Below are 12,062 nucleotides of genomic sequence, written 5' to 3'. Positions count from 1 at the left end.
TGCCAGCTCTGCTCAATCTCCATTCTGGACTGGGCAGAGGTCAGCAGTCCCTGCTATCGCATAGGGCTCTAGCCTGGGCCTGGGCTTAGGACTAGAGAAATAGTGGATGAGCCCTGTGCTCACTTAAGGGTACCTTTAAGGGCGCTCTTCTGGGAATCTCTGGCCTGAGGGTGAGACTGTGACTTAGGAAGGGTAGCGTTTCTGGGTATGGGACATTTTCAGGGTATCCAAGGCTGCCTTGCCCTCTAAAGATGACAGGTCTGAAAGTTACTTGGGAGATGTGCATTCTTAGAAAGTGTCATGTGGGTCTTATTCTTGCTACCCTAGGAGGCAAAAAATGTTGGGTATGGTGGGACATGCCTCTAATCCCAGCACTCAAAAGGCTGAGACAGCAGGATTGTCCCAGTTTCAGACTAGTCTGGGGTACAAAGTGAGCTCAAGAGCAGCCTGAACTGCAGAGTGAGACTTTGGCTCAAAAAAAAAAAAAAAAAAAAAAAAAAAAGAAAGAAAGAAAGAAAGAAAGAAAGAAAGACCATAAAATCTGGCCAGGGCTTGCCAGAGGATCCTGGCCAGGACAGAACAAGGTCCACAGGTATTTCAAAGTGTGAACATGAGTGTTTCTTCTTCAGAGCCCTCTCAGTCCTGTCTACCTCACAATACTATCAAACCTAGAGTGGGAGAGAGGCTGGAGGTACTCATTTTGTGGAGATTTCTTCAGTAAGAGACCTTTAATGACAAAGTTGGGTTATGGCAGGGGGTGGGATGATGGATGAGTAGCCTACAGGGTCACAAATGGGAGTGCCTCCAGGGAACATATCTCTTCCACTTGCCCTAGACCCCTGTGGACTCCTGTGTGTGTGTATGACGGGGCATTGGAGGGTAACTAGTGAATAAGATAAATCTACAACCTTTAGATACCTGGAGCAGATCTGCTTGGATGTGCAGAAAGTTCTCAGATGACAGGGACACAGTTTCCTAGCCCCACAGAGATGCCTGTGGGGGCTTATTGATGGCTAGAAATAAGGAAGTCACCCCTGGAGAGTTGGGTAATCAGGCCCTTTCTCAGGGAGGAGGCACCTGGGCTTTATTCACAAGGCAGGTTCCCAGGTGCTCTCAGCTCAAGTCTGGTCTCACCTGAGCTCCACTTAATGCTATGGACATAGTCAGCTCTCAGCCCTAGATGGCTGCCCTCTATCTTCTGTAAGGTACACAGGGCTTTCTTTCTTTCTCTGAGAAGCCAGAGCTCAAATGCTCTCTTCCCAAGAAGAGAGTTCCCCCTTAGTGTGAGGGACAGTAAGGGTTAGAAAAGGAAGACAAAGGAGGAGGAGAAAGAGGAGGAGGAGGAAGAAAGGAGGAGAAACCAGCTGGAGGACGGGCAGAACCTGAAAGCCAAGTCTGAAGAGAAAAGCTGCACTCAACGACAGGCAGGTGGACTGCATCCTGACCTACTGGGCTGGAACAGCACAGGGTCCACAGGTATTTCTGAGTGTGTTTATTCTTTGAAACCCTCTTCTAGAAGAGGATGGACTCTACGAGATGAATGTTAAAATCAGATTTTCTCTGTACTAGAACTGAGATCTACTTTCCCCTCAATTATCCCATCCCTTCTAGTCACAGAGGTATCTCAGAAAAAGTTGGGCTGTAGTGGAACCTCAACCTCCCGAAAGGGACCAACCAAACCACTCACCCTCCCTCCTGAGGCCCTTGTTTAGGACAGACATTTGTCTTGAGGATCCTGGGCGGGGACAGAACAAGGTCCACAGATATTTCTGAGTGTGAACCTGAGTGTTTCTTCTTCAGAGCCCTCTCAGTCCTGTCTACCTCACAATCTGGTTCCATCTCCCACTGCGAGGGAATTCTCTGTTGTAGACTCCTCCCAGAGAGTTTGAATTTCTTGTGTCTTATAGAGATAGGAGTTATTAAATTGAGTTGCGTGCTCCAGTGCACACAGTAAACACTCAATGAAATTGAACTGGCAGAGTACTAGGACAGGATGTTTTTCATCTGTGATATGCAGAGTGCTCTGAGAAATCTGAGTAGGGCACTGGTTCTCAGGAGGCCTACAGTGTGGCACAGGAGGAAAACTGCAGAACCATGTAGTCTGGGCGGTGCTCTGGTGGCAGAGTGAACACGGTCATGTTACCTGTCAGTGTCTCTCCAGGGACACTGTCCTCCCAGGATTGCTGACCACACTACCCTGGTTTGCCGTCCCAGAACCGCATGAGGATGCTACTCTGGTGTCTTGTCTTCCCTGCTCTGAGTGTCCAAGTCCTTGGTGAGTTTTCTTTCTCTGGACTAAAGACTAAGAAGAGTCATCCTAAAGTCTCATAATAGCAACTGTTTAATTGTTTCCCTTTTACTTTATATTTAGAGCATAGATTCTGGAGTCTCTAGATCTAGTAATGATTTTTAATAAGTTATGCAACTGTTTAAATCTTAGACTTCCTACCTGCAAATTAAGGTTATGGTAACAGGTCTCCTAATCTTATTATAAGGTTTAAATAACATAATGTACAAAGAGGACTTAGTGCTTGGCAACAATTATTTTTGGTGTGTCCTTTAGAGTCTAACCAAACACAGACATATGCTTGTCAGTAAAAGAAAATTTTCTGTGGTTAAGAGTGTCATTTGCTGGGGCTGGGGATGTTGACTGATGCCTGTGCCCACACCCATAGTCCTTTGTATGGGAACATGGTTTTAGCAGATGCTCCCAAATAACTGGGAACAGGCCTGATTTATGCAAATAATCCTTCCTGCTTTTCCACTTACTCATCCTCTTTGCTGTCATTGTGTAAAATTCACACCAAGAAGCATTTTGTGGTTTTGAGGTTCCTGACTACAATACCAGGTTGGGATTTTTTGTTAATTGTGTGTATAGATATCTCTCAGGAGACTAGGTTAATATACTCACTTCTTGTGCTTAACTATTAACTCTCATCCTGAGGCATTACCAGCACCTGGTGCGGAGGGGGCCCTGCCAAAGGCTGGTGCTCTAGAAAGTCATGCCAACTGCTGTGGACTCTAGTTTCATAGAGAGGGGTTGGGGCCATGGAGAAGGCGGAAGGGTCAGCTGTTTCAGGGCTAGAGCCCATGCCACTGACATACTTGGTACTGGAAGTTTCTGAAGACTGATGCAAAATGGAATATTATTTTGCAGGTGTTTTCTCATGAAACAAAACACAAGTGAAACTAGTGTCAGAGGGGCTGCAGTACCTGTTTGGAAACATCTCCCAGCTCACTGAAAAAGATAAACTGGGTCTTGATGGTGAGGCCGCTTGAGGTTTCTCATGTGGCCAGAAAGGTTTCCCAGATCTATACAGATACATGTGACTGGAATGGGTGAACAGATGTGAGTTGTAGAGGGGAGCTCTGGCCATCTACTTGTGCAGATTATCTTAGGTCCTTGGGATATAGGTACAGAACCAGGAAGGAATGAAATCCAGAAAGGGAAGAAATAGCCTCTGCAGTAGATGGAGCCACAAACCCTGTCCTCAGGGAGTGCAGAGACAGAGGGAGACAAAATCAGCATCTGGAGGGAGCCCTGGGGTAACAAAAGATGCAGCCCCACACTCAAGGGAATACTGAGGGTCCATAACTGCTGAGGTGACAGTGTGAGGCCACTGAGAACTTTCTCCAGGGGATAATATGGAGATGTTCCTTGAAGCAGGGGCTCAGGGTAGCCCAGGAAAGAAGCTGGGAGATGGGCTCTGTCTGTTTTGAGGGACATGTTGGAATGGGGACCATATTGGTTCTTTGGTGGGTGCAGACTCAGTGAGATAACAGTATGGCGGTGAACAGGAGAGAGTACCTACCTCCTGAGGGCCTCTTTCTAGGGCTTTTTTACCACTGTGGGGCTGATGTGGTCCCAACCAGCAAGTGCAACCCAGGAAGCTAATGTGGACTCCAGGGACAGAATGCACCAAGTGACATCCATGCCCCTTCCCACAGGTGTCTTTACAATAGTCTCTCACAAGGAGTGGGAAGCAGCAGCTCCTGCCTGCAGGTCTCAGATGACTACATCAGTGGATGTACTTGTCACACACCACATCCCTGGACTGGAATGCCAAGACCAGACTACCTGCAGTCGGAGGCTTCGGGAACTGCAGTCCTACCATGTCCATAACAACAGCAGGTGTGATGTGGCCTACAAGTAAGAAGCTGGGCCTGGGCCTCCAGGCATGTGACCAAAGCTGCCCTCCTGTCCCTTCTCATCTGCTTTCACCTTCTAGATTGTGGTTATGTAGGTTCTATAATGAATAAAATATTTAAGACTCTCATGAAATCCTAAATTGTTTGAAATTTTCGGGAAGTTCTTGCCACTGCAGTCTCCCAAAGGAAGAAAGAAGGTCAAGTAGTAATTGTACTTTTTTCTCATCAATACTTGATTTTCCCAGCATATCACAGGTTGTAGATGACTTACTTGTAGTTGTATACATTTGCTTCCCAGCAGCCCTCAGTTTGATAGAAAAGTATTTCCACTTCCCCAAAGTAGAGAAAGTTGTTTGGTTTTCTCAAGTTACATAGCTGTGGGCTCATGAAACCTAATCTCTGTACTCAGTGTGCTCCACCTTACAACAAGTATAGACTCATTCTTCGTGGAGCGAACCTCCCACCTGTTCCCATAATGACCCATCCAGGAAACCTACATCTGACTTAGGGTATCTGCGGACAGTTCTGAAATGACAATGGCTTCCTTCTTCAAGTGCCACACCATCCATGATCTCCTGCTTCAGGCCTTCCCTTGAGTGGTTGATGGGAAAGAGGAGTTAATGAGCACCTGGGTTTTAGGGGTTTATGGGAGCCTCCTCAGTCCCTTCTAAAGAACATCTTTAAAGTGCATAGTTCCTGTACACAGTTCCTTAGAAGGACATGGAGGGTATGAATGCTGACCCTGATGTGAAAAACATCACAGGTGGTCACACTTTATCAAGTTTCTCTAGCCTCTCTCATTGTTCTTGCTCCCTCAATTCTGGCTTCTGGAATTACTTCCCAGATGCATTACTTACATCTACATCCTTGTGGTAGGTCCAAGATCTCTGTGAGTCAGTTACCCTACAAGAAGATTCAAATCCTATGGGGATCTCATGGCAGCATGCACTTTGGAGAAGGGAGGAGGACCATATTTCAGGATGTGTGGAGTCAGCATTGTGTGGTTGGGTCCTTATTAGTTACTGTGCAGGTTTCAGCACCTCTCCTCTTCTGAGCATATAGGACGATTCATGTACAACTCTTGTGTCTGCACAGGGAAGAAAGATACACAATATGGGAATAGGTCTTTCTGAATGTTAAGTGACTTTGTCTTTCTGTTGTGTGCGAAGAATCCATGGAGATTCCTTTTACATGACTAGAAACCTCTTTTATGAGCCTTGGTAAGAAATTTTCTCTCTCAGGAGTGTGCTATCATGTCAGCCACCAAATCTACCTTTGCTTACTGTGTACAGCTTCCTGGTCGGGGATGATGGCAGAGTGTATGAAGGTGTCGGCTGGAATATCCAAGGCCTGCACATGCAGGGATACAACATCTCCCTGAGCACTGCCTTCTTTGGAACCAAGGAAGGTAATAATCACCCCTGATAACCCTTCTTCCAAGATTCTTTTGTTTCATTTTCACACTCTGCTACCCTTTCATATATCTCTGAAGATTACTGACTGGGCATGCTCTTCTCCCTTGGCTTCCATGAAGTTATCATGGTCCTCCCTCCAATTATTCTGACTTCCATATCCATCTATGCAGCAGCCCCTTTCCTCTAGTCAGCTCACACATGGATTTGCTCCCCAGTCTCTTCTTCCCATTCTTGACTGTGGAACTCTGCCCTCTACATCAGTAACCATCACACTTCCTCTCTAGCACTGACATTTCTATGGCTAGAGACTGTGCTTCCAATTTCCTGCCAGGAACCTCCTCTCTCCATCTCTCACTCCCAGATTTCCTACAAGCCTTTAAAAAAACACTTTGAGACTTTTAGTCTCTGGCTTCCTCCCACTTTCTTCTAGTCTATTGCTCTAAGCCGCCATCACCTGCATCTTAAATGTGCTTTCTCCAAAAATCATAATCTAGTTTATGATTTCTTCACCAATATCTTTTGAGATAGTTCAGGCAAGTTTCATGATTTCTGTTACTATAGTGTACAGCCTGAGTCTCTGAGCAGTAGGTAGCCCAGAGTGGCATAGCCGTGAGAAAAGTAACTAAAACATGTTCTATGCAAGAAGACTCTTTGTGCTGGACCTCTTTATTTACTTATTTATTTCTTTTTATTTATAGACTTGCAATTTTTTTTTTTGCAGAGCAAGATTTTATTTTGATTTTAGGGTCAGTGGAAATTGGTGTACTTTTCACAACAGAGATTTCTTTTAAATTCTACTTAAGTTAAATGTACATATAAATAATGCCATGGCTTGCAATTTTGAGCATGTCACTTTTTAGAGCTTCAAGATGGCCTTAATGGAATTAATAGTAGCATCAACATCAGAGATTTGTAGTGAGGATTAAACGAGTTAAGGCAAGTAAAGAGCCTGGTACGTGCCTGGCAGGGATGTGTGGCAGGAGCCACTGTCCTGAGAAGGTGGGTGCTGCCCAGCACAGTGCCATCTCTGAATGAGGTCTTGGCAAGCTATTAAGAAAAGGCTTCATTCTGAACCACCGAGAACTCCATCTAGGTGGTCCTTGACTTTCATGTCTCTGACCTAAGAGATGAGTTCCGTCCCTTTCTTTTCTTCCAACAGCTAAGCAGGGTCTGACAGGGCATCTTGTTTTCTTCATTCAGCTCCCCGGAAACCCAGGTCAGGTTGATACTTTCCATAAATTACTGTCTTTCAGGCCATAGTCCCAGCCCTGCAGCCCTGTCAGCCATGAAAGGCCTAATCTCCTATGCTGTCCTAAAGGGCCATCTATCACCCAGGTACACCCAGCCACTTTTTGTAGAAGGTGAAAACTGCCTGGTCCCTCCTCAGAAGACAATCCTAAAGAAAGGTGAGACCTCCAACCACACCGGGCTCTTTCCAGACTCACCCACTGACCTTCAGACAATACCAAGAGTGACCTCTTCCCCAGATTCTCATTAGATTCTTCCCGGAAGGCTACCAGTCATTTAACTTTCTGAAACTTTGAGGCTGAAAAATTTTGACAGAGATGCTCCAGGCCACCTTTCTACCATTCAGACCTCAGAATGATGGAACCTTGGCATTGTGCCCGGGTATATATATGCCTCTGTTTATTCCATTATTCCACAAGAAGTTACTGAGCACCTGCTAGACCTTGAAGATATACAAAGGAAGCAAACACAAGAAATCTTTGGTCTTGTGGCATTTCATTATAGAGAGCAGAGAAAGGCAACAGCAACATGAACAAGTAAAATACTTGGTGAGCCCAAGTGAAAAGTACTAGGAACAAAAAAAAAATGACTTACAAAGGGCCACAGTACATTTGCGTGCATATTTATAAATGCTTATACACTAACACATATTTTTGGATAAAAATTAGAACAGCACTAACAGACTTAAGTACTCAGGAAAACTTAAGTTACCACTTATAATGAATTTATAGGAAGAGTTTAACAGAGTTTAGATAACTGGGTAAACACTATTTGTTCATAAGGAAAAACATCAGAAATAGTAAAGTGGGCTAGGGATATAGCTCAGTGGTCAAGTGCTTGTCTAGCATGTGCAAGGTCTTGAATTCAATCTCCAGTACCACTAGCAGTAGTAGTAATAGCTGTAGTAGTGGTGGTGGTGTATGAGAAAGAAGAAAAAGAAGGAGAGGGAGGAGGAGAAGGGCACTTTTAAGTCTTTTCTTGGGCTTAATGAAATTTGGAAGCAATTGTTTCTATCATCCTAAAGCACTGAATCAATTTGAATTCTGTCTTTGGACTGATGCCGTGTATTGCCTTACACTGACAGAGTTCTATGGATTCCAAGTGACTCTTAAAGACAGTCTTTTAGAATAAAGAATCTGGATCCTGCTGCCGGGATGTATCCTGATCCTAAGACCCACAGTCAGTGTCAGGGCTGGAGGCGGAGGGCAGGCATAGGGTTGGGATGTCTCAATCACCTAGGAACCATGTAGATGGCTGACATGGGTGAGCAAATCAAATTCTCTACATCTTGTTTCTTTTCTCCCAAAGCTTGCCCCAGCATTGTTCCACGGTCAGCTTGGGGGGCCAGGGTGACCCACTGTCGCAAGATGATCCTCCCCGCTAAGTATGTTATCATCCTCCACACGGGTGGGAGAACCTGTAGTTCAGCTAATGAGTGCCGTCTCCTGGTCCAAGATCTCCAATCCCTCTTCATGGACAAACACAAAAAGTGTGATATTGGATACAAGTAAGTATACACAAGGCCAGGGTCTTCTTTTCCCTTGGTGGGAATAAAAATTGAACCTCTGAAACAGTGAGAAAGAAAACTAACATATATCAAATACTCACCATCTGACAGGTCCTCTAGGTACCGTCTCGTTGATTTTCTACCTAACTCTGGGCATCAGGTTGGAGGCAGCTAAGGGGCTATCTCAGAACCTGTGCCTCTTTAAAGATACATTCACATGAAGGATGCCAAGCCTGTTGAAAAGACATTAGAGAAAGCAGCCACACCTAGAAGCTTGTTTCTTGTTGTGTTATAGTGCCAAGCCTCTGGGTCTACAGACTGGAAATCTCCTTGGGAGAATATTTCTCGTTTGAAAGCAAGGAGAGGGACAGGATGATATCCTTTGATTTCTGTAGTAGAAAGGCCTGTAATTCTGTAATAACACACTGATCTAATGGAAAAGGAACAGTTTTCTTTCTTTTTTCCTCATTAAATGGAATCCAAATGGGTTTCAAATTTCTGTGACAGAATTTTGGTCAAGATATTTCCATCAAAGAATTTAAGAAACTAGTAATTTTAGCTGGGCCTGGCTGTGATCCCAACACTCTGGAAGGCTGAGGCAGGAGTGTTATAAGTTCAAAGCCAGTTTGGGCAACATGGTGACCTAGTGAGACCCTGTTGCAAAATAAAAAATTAAGAAGGGAGTTTTTTTTTAAACAGTGTAAAGGCCCTAGATTTGATCCCCAATACTACAACAATAAACTAAAGGATATTTGTCATCCTATCTAAACTAATGGATGTGTGTCACCCATTTCTATGTGTGTCTTCCTAACACACATAGAAAAACAAATGGTACGCAAAACAAATACAAATTTATTGCAGATGCTTTCAGAGGTTTCAAGTACATCTGGGGTTCAACTCCATCTCCAGTCCGATCAGACACAATCAAACTAAATGTTAAATCTAAAGACTGGCCTCCACTAGCCAATGTGGTATATTTCTACATGTTAATAAAGGAGGCCCCGCTCCTGATTTAGCCAGTGGAGCTGGGTTTTAGTCCCTATTGTCTCCCAACCAAGTATCTTTCTGCAGAGCTGTGAGCAGTGGAGATTTTCTATTGATTGATTATCTTTTTTTGAGCTGACTGCATCTTTTCTCTCTGACATATTAGTAATAAACCTTTTCAAATAAGAGAATGTTTCTCTTTAACATGTATCACCTACCAGGAGCCATTAAATGCTTTGGTAGGCAGTGCCAGATAGTAGTGTCAATATGGTGTTCTAGTTCATCTCAGAGAGTAATAGTTTTATTGGTGAGGTAGAGAAAGCAGGCACTGAAAGCTTTCTTCTTTCTTCACTCGTGATGAGCTTCTTGCAGGATGCAAGTGATGTCTAGGAGAAAGATGGACATGTGTTAGATCATGAGCACTGGTTATTAAAGATTCAGGAATTTTGCAATCCAGTTGTTAAATCCTTGGTAAGATAAAGTCAGCCATGGTGGGAGTTTTCTTCCACAGAAACCTACAAGTGCTATATGTTGGGCTTCCATTTACCATCTTGCTTCCCCATTTCCCCCACTGGTTTACTAGCACATCAGTGTTAAAGACTTTTTATTTGTCTCTGTAATTTAGACTGTTATAGGTAACATAATATATTAATTTATACTTTAATAGATTATAGCTAAAAGATAAAGGCATGAATGAATTAATGAATACAGACAAAAAAGCAACTCAAAGTGCCTCTTTCATGCTAGTCTCCATCTCCCCTTGTGCTTTCTAGTTTCCTTGTGGGCCAGGATGGTGGTGTTTATGAAGGGGTTGGCTGGAATGTTCAAGGCTGCTCCACCCCTGGCTACAGTGATATTGCCTTGGGCATTGTCTTCATGGGCACCTTCTCAGGTGAGTTGAATGAATTGGGTAGAAGTGGTTTTTTGTGGTGTTTGGAAGGAGGGGTGTCTGATGTGAACAGTAGAGATATTGAAATAAACCATCATTTAAATGCCTACACATATTGAGACGTCTAATTTGACATGTAATTAAGTGTGTAAGTCTCTTTCTTTTCCAATATCTAAGAAACATAAGACTATATGAAATCAGGGAACACTCTGTGAGTATTTTTAGATTATCTTAACAGGTGCATCCTTCTTTGGTTATCATAGAACAATGTTAGGGCTATTATGCCTTACATGTCAAAGTACAGAGAATCCTGATTGTGCATTGAGAGTACACATTGTGGATTGTCAAGGCTCAAGGCTCTTGCTAAGAAGTTATTTATACTTAGGAGCTTTTAGTTGAATCTATGGAAAGAGAAACTCTGTCACTGGGGTTGGTTCAGACCAATATTGGAATGGGTATAGAACACATATAGGGGTGATTCAGCACTGTGACCAACTGACATTGGAACTGGTTATGGTAAAATGCAGGAAGCATACCTGTCACTAAAATAAGGTTTTCTAACCTCAGTGCTATTGACATTTCAGATCAGATAAAAATCTTTGTTGTTGGGTGTCCAGTGTTTTGTAGGATGCTTAGTATTACCCCTAGCTTTCATCAATGAGATAATGACAGGATCTTCACATCTCCCACTTTTGACAACCACAGATACCTCCAAACATTGCATAATGTCCTCTTGTGTACTAAACTCCCCCCAAGAGAGCTAGAAGATTAAACATTTGCTATGGCAAATGGCTTTGTATATATTCAAAAGAATTGTGTTTATTTTCTCAGGCTGAATTCTTTGGACTTCAGAAAATTTTTGGAACTGACACATCTAAAATCTTGACTGGTTTTCTGTCTTCTGTAGTGCAACTGCCAACAGTGGGATAGCGTGGTGGTGGTTCTGGGTGGGATAGGGTTTAGTAGTGTATCCTGTCCGACTGAGCATGCTGAGGCCCTATGATCAATGGGCGGTTGTGTTTTGCAGGCAACCTACCCAATGCTACTGCACTAGAGGCAGCCCAGGACCTGATCCAGTGTGCTGTGATCAAAGGGTATCTGACCCCCAACTACCTACTGCTGGGCCATAGAGACGTGGCCAACACGCTGTCCCCTGGACAGGCTTTGTACAACATCATCAAGACATGGCCTCACTTCAAACACTGAAAATGGCTCAAGCTCCTTTGGAGGCTTCTTTCCTTTCATTGGGTCTCTGTTCTCACCTCCCATTTTGCTTCAACACTTGTCTCTGCCTCCTTTGCCAGCCCTACTTTGTTCCAGGTTGTGATGATTATGTCCTTTCCTGCTAGCATCCTCCACCACCACCAGATCCCCATAGTTGGGCATTTATAGCCTCCTTTGGTCCACAACCTCTCTTTACCTTCCTGTCCCCTGACCATGCATCTGCTCAGCAGGATGAGACCCAGCGTGGACGCTGTCATACTTCTCCTTTGATTTGTACCTGTCTCTGTGCCTAAGTTCCCTCCTCTTGCAGTCTGTCCAGCAGCCTCAGCCTTCACTCATCACCCACGCCATGATACCCACCTCTCATCTCTGCTCACACATTATTGTCTTGTACAGCTTTGTATGTTTTCCTTATTTAAAAGGTATAAGTTTTTATACATATGTCTGTTATCATTCCTGAATTTTAAGTTTCTCCAGGAAACAGCCAAGTTTTATTTATTACTATGTCCTCAGTTCCTGAGGAGTATTTGAAATTTACTAGATTCTTTAGATGTCTGATGAAGAAATGGAAGAATAAATAAATGAGTGGGCCCAGTCTCTGTTTGTCTGGGCAGTTTGTTTTGCCCTGTCCTCTTTGGGAACTCCT

General features: G+C 43.8%; 1 protein-coding gene across 2 annotated transcripts; it reads left to right on the top strand.

The window, feature by feature from the left end:
- Positions 1 to 1,202: 1,202 nt before the first annotated feature.
- Pglyrp4 (peptidoglycan recognition protein 4) lies at positions 1,203 to 12,013 on the top strand. Of its 2 annotated transcripts, none has more exons than XM_013143122.3 (8): positions 1,203 to 1,476; positions 2,162 to 2,275; positions 3,949 to 4,150; positions 5,442 to 5,557; positions 6,818 to 6,970; positions 8,121 to 8,319; positions 10,077 to 10,195; positions 11,220 to 12,013. In XM_013143122.3, exons 2-8 carry the CDS (start codon positions 2,221 to 2,223, stop codon positions 11,396 to 11,398), a joined length of 1,023 nt encoding a protein of 340 aa, XP_012998576.1. In that variant the 5' UTR covers positions 1,203 to 1,476; positions 2,162 to 2,220; the 3' UTR covers positions 11,399 to 12,013. The 2 variants fall into 2 exon arrangements, with proteins under 2 accessions (XP_012998576.1, XP_023417096.1); XM_023561328.2 differs by having other exon boundaries at positions 2,151 to 2,275.
- The last annotated feature ends 49 nt before the right edge of the window (positions 12,014 to 12,062 follow it).

This window comes from Cavia porcellus, unplaced genomic scaffold, assembly GCF_034190915.1.
Source record: "Cavia porcellus strain 051 isolate PalLab524CR breed Dunkin Hartley unplaced genomic scaffold, mCavPor4.1 scaffold_1, whole genome shotgun sequence".
Lineage (NCBI taxonomy): Eukaryota > Metazoa > Chordata > Mammalia > Rodentia > Caviidae > Cavia > Cavia porcellus.
The sequence above is the reverse complement of the archived record's forward strand: the minus strand, read 5'-3'. Positions and strand labels throughout refer to the sequence as shown.

Bases quoted from the DNA above. Each gene is read 5' to 3' on its own strand.
- Pglyrp4 (XM_013143122.3), top strand. From the start codon at position 2,221: ATGAGGATGCTACTCTGGTGTCTTGTCTTCCCTGCTCTGAGTGTCCAA. The intron at 2,276-3,948 runs GTGAGTTTTCTT...CCCTTCCCACAG, and splicing joins TCTGAGTGTCCAAGTCCTTG to GTGTCTTTACAATAGTCTCT. The intron at 8,320-10,076 runs GTAAGTATACAC...TGTGCTTTCTAG, and splicing joins AAGTGTGATATTGGATACAA to TTTCCTTGTGGGCCAGGATG.